Source organism: Vipera berus (assembly GCF_964194415.1).
Source record: "Vipera berus genome assembly, chromosome: 2".
NCBI classification, from domain to species: Eukaryota; Metazoa; Chordata; class Lepidosauria; order Squamata; family Viperidae; genus Vipera; species Vipera berus.
In genome coordinates, this window is record NC_138203.1 from 152,182,408 (window position 1) to 152,197,735 (window position 15,328).

General features: G+C 42.9%; 1 protein-coding gene across 1 annotated transcript in view; it reads left to right on the forward strand.

The window, feature by feature from the left end:
* The window catches only part of TIMELESS (timeless circadian regulator), a 63,755-nt gene that overhangs the window by 18,828 nt on the left and 29,599 nt on the right, over positions 1-15,328 (forward strand). Inside the window, exons 2-15 of the mRNA XM_081321425.1 lie at positions 568-693; positions 1,400-1,553; positions 2,460-2,574; positions 2,955-3,017; positions 3,254-3,355; positions 5,392-5,547; positions 6,713-6,846; positions 8,259-8,346; positions 9,404-9,583; positions 11,479-11,696; positions 11,846-11,949; positions 12,475-12,644; positions 13,784-13,912; positions 14,962-15,113. Coding sequence (XP_081177551.1) covers positions 597-693; positions 1,400-1,553; positions 2,460-2,574; positions 2,955-3,017; positions 3,254-3,355; positions 5,392-5,547; positions 6,713-6,846; positions 8,259-8,346; positions 9,404-9,583; positions 11,479-11,696; positions 11,846-11,949; positions 12,475-12,644; positions 13,784-13,912; positions 14,962-15,113 — 1,862 coding nt within the window. The 5' untranslated portion in view covers positions 568-596. The remainder of the gene's footprint in view (positions 1-567; positions 694-1,399; positions 1,554-2,459; positions 2,575-2,954; positions 3,018-3,253; positions 3,356-5,391; positions 5,548-6,712; positions 6,847-8,258; positions 8,347-9,403; positions 9,584-11,478; positions 11,697-11,845; positions 11,950-12,474; positions 12,645-13,783; positions 13,913-14,961; positions 15,114-15,328) is intronic.

The following is a 15,328-nucleotide window of genomic DNA, read 5'->3' on the forward strand; positions in this document are numbered from 1 at the left end:
AAGAAGCTGGTTTATTTTATGATATTTTGGTTTGGGCAGTACTGTATTTTAACTGCAAATTGGGATTTCTACCAGAAGTGAATGTTCCTTCAAGGTCAAATACGTGTTCCAGGTACCTCAAACTTCTTTTATGAACTTGTTCTATTTGCAGAATGTATATGTGGTAGTAACTAATCATGTCTGCAATCCATGAACATGGGAAACTGACTAACTTGTTGCAGCCTATCCCAGACATTTTTTTAAAAAGTAATCTTATAAAATAATTTTAATTTAAGAAATAAACAGTTAAAATAATTTAAGAAATAAACAGTTAAAAGACTAGATAGTTTGCTTAGCCCTCCCTCATTTCTTTTAAGGCCAGATGTGGAATTTTAAACACCAACAATGGATAAACCTATGTAAAATCTTAAAATACCTTGACTTTAGTTAAAAACTAACATTACAACTGCTTTGGATTTTTTCAGACTTCCATCGGAGATAGTAAGCAAGTACTCATTTGTTTCATCAAATGATGACTATTACTTTATGAATATTCAACTGCACAACCAAACTGTCTGTTCTCTGCAGGTTCCATTCTTTTTCTTAGTCTGAGATTTATGGACTTATACATGATGAATTGTGAACTCCTAGCAACTTGCAGTGCCCTTGGATACTTAGAAGGGGACACCTACCATAAAGAACCAGACTGTATAGGTGAGAGATCAAGACTGGGAAGTATATATTAGAGGATGTGTAAGGGCTGTGTAGCAGAGTGCCGCGTAGCAGAGTGAGCGCCTGTTACTCGTCCCAGCTTCTGCCCACCTAGCAGTTCGAAAGCACGTAAAAATGCAAGTAGAAAAATAGGGACCACTCCGGTGGGAAGGTAACAGCGTTCCGTGCGCCTTTGGCGTCTAGTCATGCCGGCCACATGACCACGGAGATGTCCTCGGACAAGCGCTGGCTCTTCGGCTATGAAACGGAGATGAGCACCGGCCCCTAGAGTCGGAAACGACTAGCACACACATGTGCGGGGGAACCTTTACCTTTACCTTAAGGGCTGTGTATGTCTCAAGCTATTGATTGTCAGATGGAGGCAACTAAATCGTGAAGTAGGAAACATTTGAGTTCTGTAAAGACACTTTCTAACTTTTTGCTTTAGTTTTGAAAAAGTTGGAGATACTGTATCTTCTTGTCATCCTTCCTTGGATGGTTCCAGGGCACAACAAAACGGTTTAATTCCCTATTCCTACAACTTTATCAATCTGTCTCATCAGTCCTAGCCAGCTGTGATGAGAGTTGTAGTCCATTCCTCCTTTGGTATATTGGCCTAACTAATATGTATCCTGAGATAGCAATTTTGTGAGCTCTAGCTTTGCACCCCTTTGAATTTTTGTCTTCTACTTGGCTCGAATTCCTCCAGAGAGTGTGAAAGATTTAATCCGCTATCTGCGCCATGAGGATGAGACCCGGGATATTCGGCAACAGCTGGGAGCTGCTCAGATTCTGCAAAATGACCTGATCCCTATTATCACCCAGTACCCCCAAGACAAACAGCTGTTTGATGCTGTCATCAGGTAGGAATGGCAGGATGGAAGAAGATGGAAGGAAAGAGTATCGGTTATAGGTTTTAAGTATGAAGAATATCAGTAACAGCAACGAAGGAGTGTGTGTTACAGAGATCAGGGAACAGTCCCTGCCCTGGTCTTGTCCTATCCCATAAGACCTAACTCTCTGATCAGTGGCAAGAGATTATGATAATTTTAGTCTGAAACAATTGAGGACTTTAGATATAAATGAGAGTGATGGGTGTCTATGCTCTGGCAATTTTAAAATATCTGAACACGGTCAGTTTGAATAATGTGCATATCTCTGAAATATATGACTTGAGAGTTTTAGCTAAATTTTAGCTAAATCAATACTTTAATTGCGCTGGGAGGAGGAACTAATATCCTTCAAAGAACCAAATTTTAAAATGTGTACAATGCAGCTATTATAACAATTTTTATTATCTCTGGAGGTGAAGGCAATCTAGGTTGAATGTTAGAATAAAAAGAAGTCTAGCCTATTTAGAAAATTAAACTCTTTATATAGTATGGGTTTAAAGAAAGAATCTCCAGATTATTTTTAAATCCCATGCTTGTCTCACATGGCGATCTGAGTCTAGGTCAAACCATTATCCACTTAAATTTAAACCTGAACCAAATCCTGAATTGGAACTATATGTAATATAGATGGCAATTAGGAATTCACTGCAGAAAAATACTTACAAAAAATGAAATACTGGGGAAGTCATCACAATGAATTAGCTAAGGACTAATATACCAGTGTAGAAATATATTCATTGCTTAAATTTGTCAGTGGGAAGTTAGTATAACTTTAAGATGTTTGTGAAGTATTTTAATACTGAAGTGGTTTAATGACAACACAAGCTGGCTTTATGTTATAATCATTGACAAAGTCTCTGTTTCTTATTTTCCTAGATTAATGGTGAATTTAACTCAACCAGCTATCCTCTGCTTTGGAAAAATTCCCCAGGACATTAACCTCCGCCATCACTTCCTGCAGATTGTCTCTTACCTGCAGGCTTATAAAGAAGTGAGTTGGGAGGTGCTCTCTAGACCTTGTCCCATTGTTTGGGGGAATAACAGGATTACGAGGAAATAGACGCTGCTTTTCTGAGCCAGGGTGCTCTTTGTAGTTACGCTTGAAGCTTTCCACAGTAAGTTTTGCTGGGCTTAAACTAAAGATCTTTGAAGGTAAGAAGAACTAACTGTTGGTTCTGGGATGGCAGCTAATTTGAAGAACACCACAAGGGGATGAACTTTTTTTTAAAAAAAATAAACTTAAACAAAAGGCAGATAATGAAGGGAAGAAGCAGATTGTAGTTTCCAATACCAGGTCTTTGTAGCTTGCTTTGAGGGGTTGCTCTGTCTTCATGGGACCCTAATACGGTACATTCTTTTTCCAATCCTTAGGCATTTGCCAGTGAAAAGGTCTTTGGGGTGCTGAGTGAGAAGCTGTACGAATTGCTGCAGCTGGTGAGTTTCATTTGGAATCATTTCCCAGATCGAAAGGGGGTGGGGGGTGGGGGCGGCGGCTTGAGGACAAGAAAGGGTTGCGAAAAGAGACAAGATTTGGACAAACAAGACTAGGGTGGGAGCAGTGAAGACAACAACCTCCTCCTTGAGTTCATCTCTTTCATGTGCTTCCAATACGTGTGTGTGTGTGTGTGTGTGTGTGTGTGTGTGTGTGTGTATGCTTTCTTTCATCCTAGGACTGGGAGCAGCGCCAGGAAGAAGATAACCTGCTAATTGAGCGCATCTTGCTTCTGGTGCGCAATGTGCTGCATGTGCCAGCTGATCCTGATGAAGAGAAGGTATTGATGTGAAAGGCTGGCCTTGGGCTGGTAAATGCCAGCCTTGAATGATGCATGGAGTAAACATACAAGCATATACCTGCAGATAAGAGGAAGCTGGGCTTCCCAAGTTCCTCCCCCACTGAGTTAATACTAACTGGTACTGTTGTAGGTGATTGTCAGGACTGCCATCCTTCACTTAAGCTTCGCATTAGCTAGCTGCCAGTCTGCCAAGAACTATGGGGGGAGGGAGCTGGTCAGGGAGGGGGGGGAGGCTAACTACTCATCATACCTTCCAGAGACACCATCTCCGGGTCAAAATGCTAGGCATGGAATATAACAGCTCACCAACCAGCCCCCCATTGAAGAGACAGTTCCCAAAACAATTTATTCAAATCTAATTGGACAATAAGGGACTGGCAAGGGCAGACGTGGGGGCAGGTCTGTCAGGGATATTAACGATATTCAGATAATCGGAAGTTTCCTATTCAGTGTTTCATCTGCATTATCTCAACAACTCACTGCAGTACTGCTGAATAACTCTCCGTGGTTATTTTAGGGGGTGGGAATGTCTTAAGCTTAATAAATGATGCCTTGCTTCCGGTATGGTTTCGATATTGTTATTTAGGAAGCCAAAGAATCAAAGAAAACCGTGGGATACATTGCTCCTGTCCAGAATGCTCTCACTGTGATTTTCCTTTTTTTTCTTTACATTCTGAGGGGAACCTGGTCTTTACTGCTACGTCTGTCTTGCCAGCTCTTCTTTTCTAGGACGTTGTCAGGACCCACCCCAATCCACGTCTTAGGAAGACAAAAACTCTTGGGAGTCAGTTCTAGTCCAAAAGGAATCTTTACTAGGACATGCTTGGTTGTGGGAATACAAGACAGGACTTAGTATTGTTTTACAAATTGAAATTTTATAAAGGGTACCCGGTTCAACCCCCCCCCCTTCCCTCAACCCCATTTGGTCAGCCCCCATCCTTCTACTTCGTGGGAAAGAAAAAAAAGGAACTTCGAATCTTTATGGTTATTGGCTTCTTCCTCTCCAGAATTAAAAGAAGACACAAGCCAGATGCCTTCTTCTCTAACCCTCCCTTTTGTTCCCCCCAGTTCAAAAGGTTCCCTTGGCCTTTGAAATAACCTAAGGCAGGCTGAATCCACATATGCTCCTCCTTCCTCGGGAGATGGCAGAATCCATAGTGGGGGGGCGGGGATAATGTTTTAAACATACATTTATGAATGTGATATAAATGGATTCTGACAGGCGTGGGAGGTGTCTGTTCTGTTAGCCCTTCAGTGTAGTTCAGGACTTATTGTTAAGATTAACAGTAATAAATTCTTGCAAGTCTGCAAGCACATCTCTCTTCCCTTGCCTGAACTTTCCAGAGAATTAGGGAGGGACTTTTCTGAGATGCTTCTCTCCCCTCCCCCCCCCAATCTCTTCTGTGGACTGATAGGTCTTTTATATGACTATTGCCTGGCTGTGGCTCTTCCTCATCCTGTTTATCAAGGATATTCCCAAAAAATGTGAGTGTGTCAGTGGGACACTTTGCCTGTTGTGTAATGTGACATGAGGCTGAGCAAAATGGATATTATAGCTTCTTGTGATTTAAAATTCCATATAGGTAGTCCTTGATGGACAACAGTTCATTTAGTGATCGCTCAAAGTTGCAATGGCACTGAAAAAGTGATTGATGGCCGTTTTTCACTCTTACGACCATTGCAGTATCCCCATGGTCACGTGATCGAAATTCTGAAGCTTGGCAGCTGACTCTTATGTTCGTGACGGTTGAAGTGTCCTGGGGTTCACGTGATCTCCTTTTGCGACCTTCTGACAAGCAAAGTCAGTGGGGAATCTAGATTCACTTAACAGCCGTGTTACTAACATAACATGTGCGATGATTCACTTAACAGCTGTGGCAAGGAATGTCGTAAAATGGGGCAAAACTCACTTAACAAATGTTTCACTTAGCATTATAAATTTTGGGCTCAGTTGTGGTCGTAACTTGAGGGCTACCCATATTCTAATGGTTAATCCCATCTGGTCTCTCCCATAGAACATTGACGATGATGCCAACATCCATGACCGGGTGCTCTGGGCTATGCACATCAGCGGGATGGATGATTTGCTCAAATTCTTGGCCAGCTCCCCAAGTGAACAGCAGTGGAGTCTACACGTGCTGGAGATAATCTCCCTTATGTTCCGTGACCAGGTAAGCAAGCAAGTCTGTTTGGGTCAGAAATGAACGCTGGGGTAATGTGGGGAATATCAGCAGGTGGCAGAAAGAAGCAAAGGATACAATGTTTCTAGGTTGGGACTCCAAAGAGATTTCCAGGAATTCTGAAACTTACAGCTTCAGAAGGAGATGCATTGGCTCGGTGGCTAAGACATTGAGTCTTAGACCAGCGGTCCATAACCTTGGCAGCTTGGCTGGGGGTGGTGGAGAGAACTGAGCCGCGCAAGTGGCGGGCTGGCATGCAGGCACAGGCCCGCACAGCTCAACTTGTGTAAGTTGAGCTGTGCATGCATGTGCACAAGCATCGGCCTGCGGCTCGCACAAGTTGAGCTGCGCACGCCGGCCCGCCACCTGCACAGCCCGGTTCTGAATAGGCTGCGGCTGGGTAGTGGGCCACAGCTTGTGGGTTAGGGAATCCCTGCCTTAGACTGTTAAAGGTCTACAGCTCAGCAATTCGAGTACAGCAAGATGGAGTGAGCTACCATCACTTCTCCCAGCTCCTGCCAGCCTAGCGATTTGAAAGCATGCAGATGCAAAGTAGACAAATAGGTACTGCATATAAGCATGTGGGGAGGTAACAGACTTCTGTGTTTCACCGCATACTCTGTGCTGCGGTGATGTCAGAACTATGGAAATACGTTCGGACAACACTGGCTCTTTGGCTTAAGAAATAGAGGTGAACACTATGCCTTAAGGTCGGTTATGACTAGCAGAGTAAAAACCCGCAGATAAACTTTTACTTTTTTACCTATACAGCTTCAGAAAGTAGAAGAGGAAAAAGGAAGGTTGAGAGATGGTTGAACTGTTGACAAGATCGACAGTTGTACTTTTTGTTAGAAAATGTGGCTCTTTAGCCCATGTTATAATTTCATCCTCTGGTTCTGGCTGGCCTCTGTCAGAGTCGGAATATTGTGGTTCATTAACGAAGAAGAGCTTTTGTCATTAACCCTTTTAAAATTAACATTTAATTTAACGTTAATTAAACTTTTAATTAACATTTAAAGTTTCAGCATTGTGGGGAGGCAAAAGCTTCCTTACCCAGTGCAGTCTCTGTTGGTTTGCTTTCTGCTGGGGTGCACGGATTTAAGGGAAGGGAGGGAATAAACAGCTTTCTTTGCTGGAAGAAAATTGTTCCCAATAGAATCCAGAGCTGTTGGCAACCACAGGGCAGACCCGTTCAGCCAAGGAGCAGAGCATAGATGTGGCAGGCCTGGAAATCTTGAGGCAGAAGGAACAGGCTGAGAAGAAGACTCGTATATTCCAGCGAAGTAGCAGGTGAGGAAGTGAACTTGGAGGTCTTCCACTTGGCTTTCCCAGCCAATCACTGTCACTAAGGATGATTTGGGGGAAAAAAGGATCCTCTCTGTTCCCAGTTATGTCATCCTTTAAATGTCAAGAATTGAGCCTGTAATCTTTAACAAAGAAAGCCATTCCCCTTCCTTGTAAATGCTGTCTCTTAAGTTGGGCAACCTTCCAAAAAACATTTCTTTCTTGCAAAGATAATTTACTACTATCCCAATCATGGTTTCTCACACAATATTCAGATTCAGAGCAGACAGGGATGCTTCCATCTGTTCGGGGCATCCTCCTTGTACCTATTTGTTTGTTTGTTTATTAAATTTATTTGCCACTTATCTCACCATGGGGCTACTCTAGGCAGCTTACAATAATAAAAAGGCAGAAAAATGAAAAGAGTGTAAACAGAACAGAAGTAAAACTATAGAACAATAAAATACACAGTGGCAAAGGAACTTAGCAGTTCATCCTCCAATGAACAGTTGCAGAGGCTCACAGAAATGTATATTTTAGCTAAGGAGGTAACAACGGTGTGCAATCATTTTTTTACTACAAACCCACCCACCTCTTCCAAAAAAAAAACCCACGAACCCCTTTAAGGAGTGGCTCTTACAGCGAAAAAGATGCACGTGCCCGAATCAAATACCCTTTACTTGATTCAGATTCTGAGTTCCTTTGTTTTATGGTGTATAAACCACTGCAAACAACACTGCATCTTTTTGAACACAAGAATGACACTGAAAATGAAACAACATTAAAGAAAATATTGCAAACTTTGAGAAAACTGGAAAAATTGGATGGAAAGCAGCACTAGCATTAGTTATTGAAATTGTACAATTTTTCCACTTTCCAAAAAGGCCTTAGACCAAAATAAGTGTCCATTATCATTAAAGATGAAAATAAGTGTTGATTTGATTAAAACTCTCCCTGTACAATTTAGAAAGTCTTTAATTGTTTCAATGCAGCTTAAGGGGTGTGAATTATGCTTTCCATTACAAAAGAAGGCTCTTTAGTCTGTGTAACTTTTTAGTTCTCTGGCTAAATTCATAAATTTAATCTAGAACAGCTGCTGTCACTAATCATTTTTTTACAATATTTTTGCAATTTATTTTTACAATCTAATTTTGATGGCTTTCCCAAATAATATCCAAAATTATTTTTTATTTAACAAGGAGTTCTAAGCTGACTCATTCCAGTTGACATCCAAAGTCCTATTTTTGTATATGTTAAGACTTCAGCAGAATCCATTGTATTTTGGAAAAATTATTTATTACTGAGGAGTTATCTTTGAAATAAGTAGATAGGTATCGTTCTTCACAAATGGTTGATGTTATGATTCATAAATTAGTAGACTTGTTCATGTGAAACCACACTTTTCTGTTTTCCCTTAGACACTCTCGTTTTGGTGGCTGCTATGTTATTCAGGGCTTGAAAGCTATTGGGGAAAGAGATGTGGTGATGCACAAGGGGCTACACAATGTAAGTCACTTCAAGTTACTGTGTGCAAGGTTGGAGAGAGTGGGTTTTTTTCAGGATGCAGCATCTGCACATCTGTATAGTGTTGAGGGTGTTTCTTCAAAGGAGTGGTGCTACTTTCTGCACTTACAGGAAACGGAGAAAGGAAAGCATGGGATGTTATGGGCACATGAATCATGTAGTTTTTTATTTGTCCTCAAGTCTGCCTGTCTTTGTCACTGAAGAGTTTAATAAAAGACTACTATGGCTATTGGGTTTCCTAGACCCCTGTGCCATCATTTATGTCTTCAGAAATTCCTGGCTGGTGTTGGTGGACATCCTCTACCAGTGCAGGCCCCTGACAGAGCAGCTCACTGCTTTTTCGTAAGCTGGCTTCCGGTTTTCTTAGCATATCATAGTTGGTTGAGGTCAATTTTGAGAGCTTCTTTTCGCTAGCTCATAAAACTACCAGATTACAATGTAGATCAATCCACAATTGTAAAGAAGTAATTGCACCGTCATCAACTATATTTTCCAGGCCCAGTAGACCATATAAGTTTAGATTAGACCAGGGGTTCTCAGCCCCCAGGATACGAACCAGCAGCAGACCATGGACTGCAAAGCCCTATCCGCACATGCTTGAGCTCCAGGCAGCTCCAGGAAACACATACACACACACACGGTTTTTCAATGGAAAAACCATCCTCTACAGAACCGGTCCTTGGCGCCCAAAAGGTTAGGGGCCACTGGATTAGACCCTCTAGATTAAGCTAATTTTTACAGCAACTGTGTAATGTGTGTTAGAAAAATGTTCTGATTAATGACATTTATATATGTTGCATGCTCACTGGAGACAATCACTGGAAAAACAGTGTGATTGACCAGTTTGTCTAATGTTATCTCTGCACTTTATTATGAAATGGAAACTTCTGCAGGAAACCATATAGCTGTGGTAAACTTTCCATCTGGTGGTATTGGAACTAAGATGGAAGGAGTTGAATCCACATTCCAACCTCCCTCTCCCCCCCTCTCCCTCCCCCCCACTTCCATCTTATTCACATTCTGCCCCATTCCTGGACAGGTGAAAAACTACAGCCATGATCTGTGCAAGGAGGTACGCCGGGTGCCAAAAAGGCAGCAGCTCGCCAGTGATGGTGAAGGACCTCCTCGCCGCTCTGCCCTAAATGTGCGGCGCTTCCTCCAGGAGTTCTGTGTGGAGTTCTTGGAGAACTGCTACAATCGCCTCATGTACCTGGTCAAGGTGAGAAGGAGTTTCAGGTGTGGAGCTGGCCAATTGCAGGATACCATAAGAGAGAGATGTCTTAGCCATCTATGACCCTTGTTTATAGGACTGGGCAGCAGTCAGATTTGTTGGGATTAGGGGGGCTTTACCTAGCCCATTTGCACTCAGGTTGGAGATATTACAAGTCAAATTTTTCAATGATTCTTGTTCCTCCTCTGGTGCCAAAGGGAAGAATTATTACTCCCTATCCACGGTGGAAAGTTCTTGGATGCTATTAAAATGCAGCTTATTCCCTTTAAAGTTAAAGACCAGCATATTTGATGGATCCCTTCCATTTACATTGTGTTCAATATCTAAGGCTGTGTTATATGTTCTGCCATCTTTGGAGATAGGTTTGGGGAGTAAAAAAGTGGAATTTCTTGATGACATTGCCTAGTTGTAAATTTCCCTCCTATGAGAAATTCTCTTTCTTAGAAGGGCATCAAATATTTTTTCCCCCAATTCTGCCATTCCTTTAAACAACTATTGAAGGAATATGTGATTCAATTGGCTCAAATTCATTTATAGCAATGGCACTTAGATTTATATACCTCTGCACAGTGCTTTACAACATACTCTGGGTATTTTGCATTGTCAGCCTATTACCTCCAACAATCTGGCACCTCATTTTACCAACCTTGGAAGGATGGAAGACTGAGTCAACCTTGAGCCGGTCAGGATCAAATTCCTGGCTGTGGGCAGAGTCATCCTGAAATACTGCATTCTAATCACTGCACCACCAAGGTGTCAAAAACTTGATGACCCCACCCCCCAAAAAGTGATGAACTACAGGTAGTCCTTGACTTACAACAATTTGCTTAGTGACTGTTCGAAGTTACAATGGCATTGAAAAAAGTGCCCCCAAGCCACCTGCTTGCCCGCCTGGCGGCGCTCTTCCTCCTGTCCGAGGTTTTCATTGTTGTGAGCATTTCTGTTGAGGATTGGCAGCGGGGGTGGGGTGGGGTGGGTGTTTGGTTTTTATTCCCTCCGTCTGCTGGGTGGTTGCAGCAGGTTTTGGTCACTTCACATGACCCTGGAACACTCTGACCGTCATAAATTTATTTTATTTTTTTAATTTTAATTCCATTTATATCCCGCCCTTCTCCGAAGACTCAGGGCGGCTTACAAGCTTAGCAGTAGCCTTCATTCTATGTATATGCCTGCTTATTAGAGCTTTCACACACACCCCAAGCGGCATTATTACAAAGTCAGCTTAATTGCCCCCAACAATCTGGGTCCTCATTTTACCTACCTCGGAAGGATGGAAGGCTGAGTCAACCTTGAGCCTGGTGGGATGCGAACCTGCACTAATTGCAGGCAGCTGGTGTTACTTAAGGAGGCATTAGCCCACTGCTCCACCAAGGCCCTTGAATTAATCAGTTGCCAAGCATCTGAATGTAAATCACAAGACCCTGGAGATGCTGCTGATCGGCACTTCTTCTGGGCTCAGCAGAAGTGCCAGGATCAGCACCAAGCTCCAGCTGGAGCCTGGCTCTGATCCTGGCGCTTCTGCTGATCCTTGACAGCCCTGCAGCTCCAGCCATCTCTCGCTCAGGCTTGTGCGGTGCTACCACTGGTTCAGCTCATTCCCCTCCCCCACTACCACTTTTCTAGGATGGCCGCATACCACCTGCCAGGTGCCAATGTACCACAGGTGGTACCCATACCACTGGTTGAAAAGCCCTGCTGTAAGTTCTTAAATGCTATTTTATGCATGTTTAATCTCCACTGTTTGCCTTTTAGGGTTTTAAATTACCTTGGCCTATCAGATCTGCTTGTGTTCTGAAGCTGGGTGCATCTGAAAGGGAGCCAAAAGAGCCGAGGCTACGAGATCATAGATGGCCTTGGACATTCTCTTTCTTTCTTTCCCCCAGGATCACTTGATCAGGGAAAAGGCCCAACAGCATGATGAGACATACTACTTATGGGCTATGGCTTTCTTCATGGCCTTCAACCGGGCCTCTTCTTTCCAGCCTCAGCTGGTTTCTGAGACGGTTGGTGTTCGGACCTTCCATTTCATTGAACAGAGTCTGACCAACTACTATGAAATGAGCCTGGTAGATAAGAAGGATATCACCTCTTGGTCTAAAAGGTGAGAGGACGTTCTCACAATGGAGTATTCTGTGGAATTTTCTATTTTATTTTTTTGCCTGCGCAGACTTAAATAATGACATTTATCTCACCTTCCTATGGAAAGTCAGAGGAATTCCTGCTTCTCAACTTCTTTTCCTTGTCTCTCAGGATGCATCTGGCTCTCAAGGCTTACCAAGAATTGCTGATGACTATGCATGAAATGGACCATTCCCAGGAAGAAGCTGTGCGCAACAGCAGCCACATCCTTAAAAGTAAAGATTTCTTCATTATATAGCAAGTGATTTCCTGGGATAACATTCTAGGCTTCCTGCTGGAAGGAGAAACCAATTGTAATCTGTACCAATTCCAAGGGAAAGGCTTAGAATTACATTTGCTTGGAGGGATAGGATCATAGACAAACCTTTGGTCTGGCTAGTCTAGAATTGTTAACGTGAGTAACATGTTAAGTATTTTGAGTAGTTTTCCAACCATCCCTGACCATACTATAAATTGAAGTTGTAGTCTTCTGAACAGATAGTCTGTTCTAAATATCACTAAATATTGTAGTGAGCCTCCATGTTTTTCTTATCAGATTTAATCAGAAAGGCTAAACAAAAGTATTATTTGCTAAGCAAATAGGGAACAAAGAGAAAAGCAACAGTGGCCTTTCAGCTCCCAAAATTAAACTACATGGGGGGGGGAATCTTACCCACTTTATTATTACTTCCCCTCTCCATTATTTAGAGAATGTTGGTTTTACTTGGATGAAACTAATGCCAAGCCCTTCCTTCCTCCAGATAACATTTTCTATTTGATGGAATATCGGGAGCTGTTCCTCACTCTTTTCCGTAAGTTTGATGAGAAAAAGCAACCCAGGTCATTCCTGAGAGATCTGGTGGAGACAACTCATCTCTTCTTGAAGATGCTGGAGAAATTTTGCAAAGGGAGGAAAAACCTAGTTGTGCAGGTATCTTGGGGTATGGGAATTGAGTTCCTTTCCTTTGAATTTCCAGTTATTTCTTTAGGAATCTTTTGGTCAGTGCACATATTTATTATTTTCACTGTTACCCGATTTTTTTCTTCAAGATGCTAACTGCTTCCTTTCTTCGTTATTATGCTCCCCATAAGTGGTCGGTGTCAGTTCTGCCATCTTTGGCTCCGCGCCTTGCCGCCATCCTGCCATCAAAGATGGGGAGGGAGGGAGGAGGGACGAGGGGGGACAAATGGGCAATAAACATGTATGGGGATGTGATGGGAAATGAGGGGGGAAGGACAGCTTGATGAAGACCACGAAAACATGGGTCCAGTTATGTGCCAGTCCTCAAGGCCACGCACCCTGAGAATGGAATGTGGATTGCCCCAAACATTTCAGCGATTCTCAAAACACCTATGCGGCTCCTCGTTGGATGAAGATTAACTGGTCAAGGGGGGAGGGCTGGGAGGAAGGGGAAAAAATTTGTAACCTTTTGCGCAGGAATTTTAGTTCTAGCCTGACTTTACTACAGCCAGCAACCTTTAGTAGAAGAACTATCACTTCACCCAAATGGAATGGAGGGCCTTTCTTTCCTAACTGGGGCAGGTTGGTCTAGGAGAGAGCAGCTTAGCCAACGTCATGTAGAAAGCCAAGTTTGAATCTAACTAGATTAAAGCTGGAGGATCTTTGGTCCTCTAGGTGCTGCTGAAGTAAAGTTTTCAGTGACCCCAATCAACATGGCAAATAATGCTTATAGTCAGCATTCTCTTTTTTTTTAAATCCCATTTATATCCCGCCCTTCTCCGAAGACTCAGGGCGGCTTACAATCTAAAGCACAAATCAATGTGCTTAGCAATAGCCTTCATTCTATGTATATGCCTGCTTATTAGGGCTTTTGCGGGGGGGGGCCCAGCGGCATTATTACAAAGTCACCTTATTGTCCCCAACAATCTGGGTCCTCATTTTACCTACCTCGGAAGGATGGAAGGCTGAGTCAACCTTGAGCCTGGTGGGACTCGAACCTGCACTAATTGCAGGCAGCTGGTGTTACTTAAGGAGGCATTAGCCCACTGCTCCTCCAAGGCTCTTATTTTCTCAAAGCATGATTCAAAAATTGTTTTGTTTTGCTGCAGGGCAAGAAATACAGGAGGAAAAAGAAATCCAAGGCTCATTCTGCTGGGCCTGGTGCGCAACCCCAAACTCCTGAAGAGTTAGAGAAGGTGTGGCCAAAGCTGGTGGAGCAAATTGATAAGTGCATAAAGGTAAGATGAATCTAGTTGGCAGGAAGAGGGCTTCCTGCCAACTGGATAGGCGAAGGAAGCTCTTCAGAGTGCAGAAGTCAGGACTTCTGGGCTCCATCTTGCACACAATGAGCAGAAGTCCTTCTTCTCTCTGGCATGTTCTCTTGTAAAACAAGATAGGATTCGTGTTGCAGAAAGTGCCATCTGGGTACTTCTTGAGGTGATTGGTAAAGGCTAGGTTTTCAGAGAAGAGTTTTCTTCTGCCTGGAGGTACCTAGGGCTGAAATTCGTTACCTTCTGTGTACAAAGCACAAATACTCTGTTGCTAAGCTATGGCCTTCGCCTAAAAAGTCACACAAACCCTTGTATGAGCTCTTCGTAAGTGAGGTATAGAAAAAGACCCATTGTGATATCTTTGGAAGAAAAAAAACACGCCTTCAATTGCACACAGTCCCTGTGAAACAAAGGAAGAGCTCTCCTGGATATCTTTATTTTATTTTTTGCTGATTCTGCAGGTTGTGATACCTTGTTTCCAGGTCAACCTTTGTAGAAGGAATATGAACACCAGATCAATAGCACTTTTTCTCTCCTTTCTCTAAAGCAACGGGATGGTGGGTGGTGGTATTACTCTTTTTGTTCACACAGTTCATTCTAGTAGCCTCTAGCTAGTCTGCTTTCCACGCCAGGTTTTTCTTCCCTTCTTTTTATCCTCCAAGCCCATTTTGAGACAACAAACCAATCTTTTAAAATGGTTCCTCCTAATAATTACAGGGTAGTCCTGTTTCTCAAAACTTCATGAAAGTGGGCAGAATGCAGGCTAGAAGGAATGATGGTTCTTGGAATTGCCTTTTCCATCCTTTTCAAGTCATTCATGTGGATTCCATGCCTTTCCAGCTTATCCTTGATTAATTTACACCTATGTAAAGCTTGCTTGGGTTGGCTGTAGCAAAATTCAGAATCTTTTGTCTGGATCTGTAACATTTCCTGCTGAAATTTCTTTCTTTTCCAGTGTGGGGGGGGGAAGGGATCTTGCTGTCACAGGCTTCCATACAATATCTGTTTCTTGCCAGGGTTTTGAGTCTCCTCCAGATGACGTCATTCCTTTTGATGCCACATCAGAGGTTCCATTAGAGGAGCAGCGAGCCGAGGCCATGATACGGATCCAGGACAGCTTACTAACTGGCCAGGCACCAGAAGCGCTCTCACTCTTGCGCTCGGCAAGGTAAGAGAGCGACTTCAAAGATGCATCTGTGGGTGTGTTTTTAGCTTGCAGATAAAAATCTGTAGGTCTGCACGCAACACTTCAGAGCAACATCTTATCCTGATTCAGCCAGGTTATTGTTCTCCTGCAACTGGAAATGGGACCAGGAGAATGACTGGGTAGGAGAGTCTGCTCATCAACCCATAAGCAAATTTTCTGAATTCCTGCACTGAAGA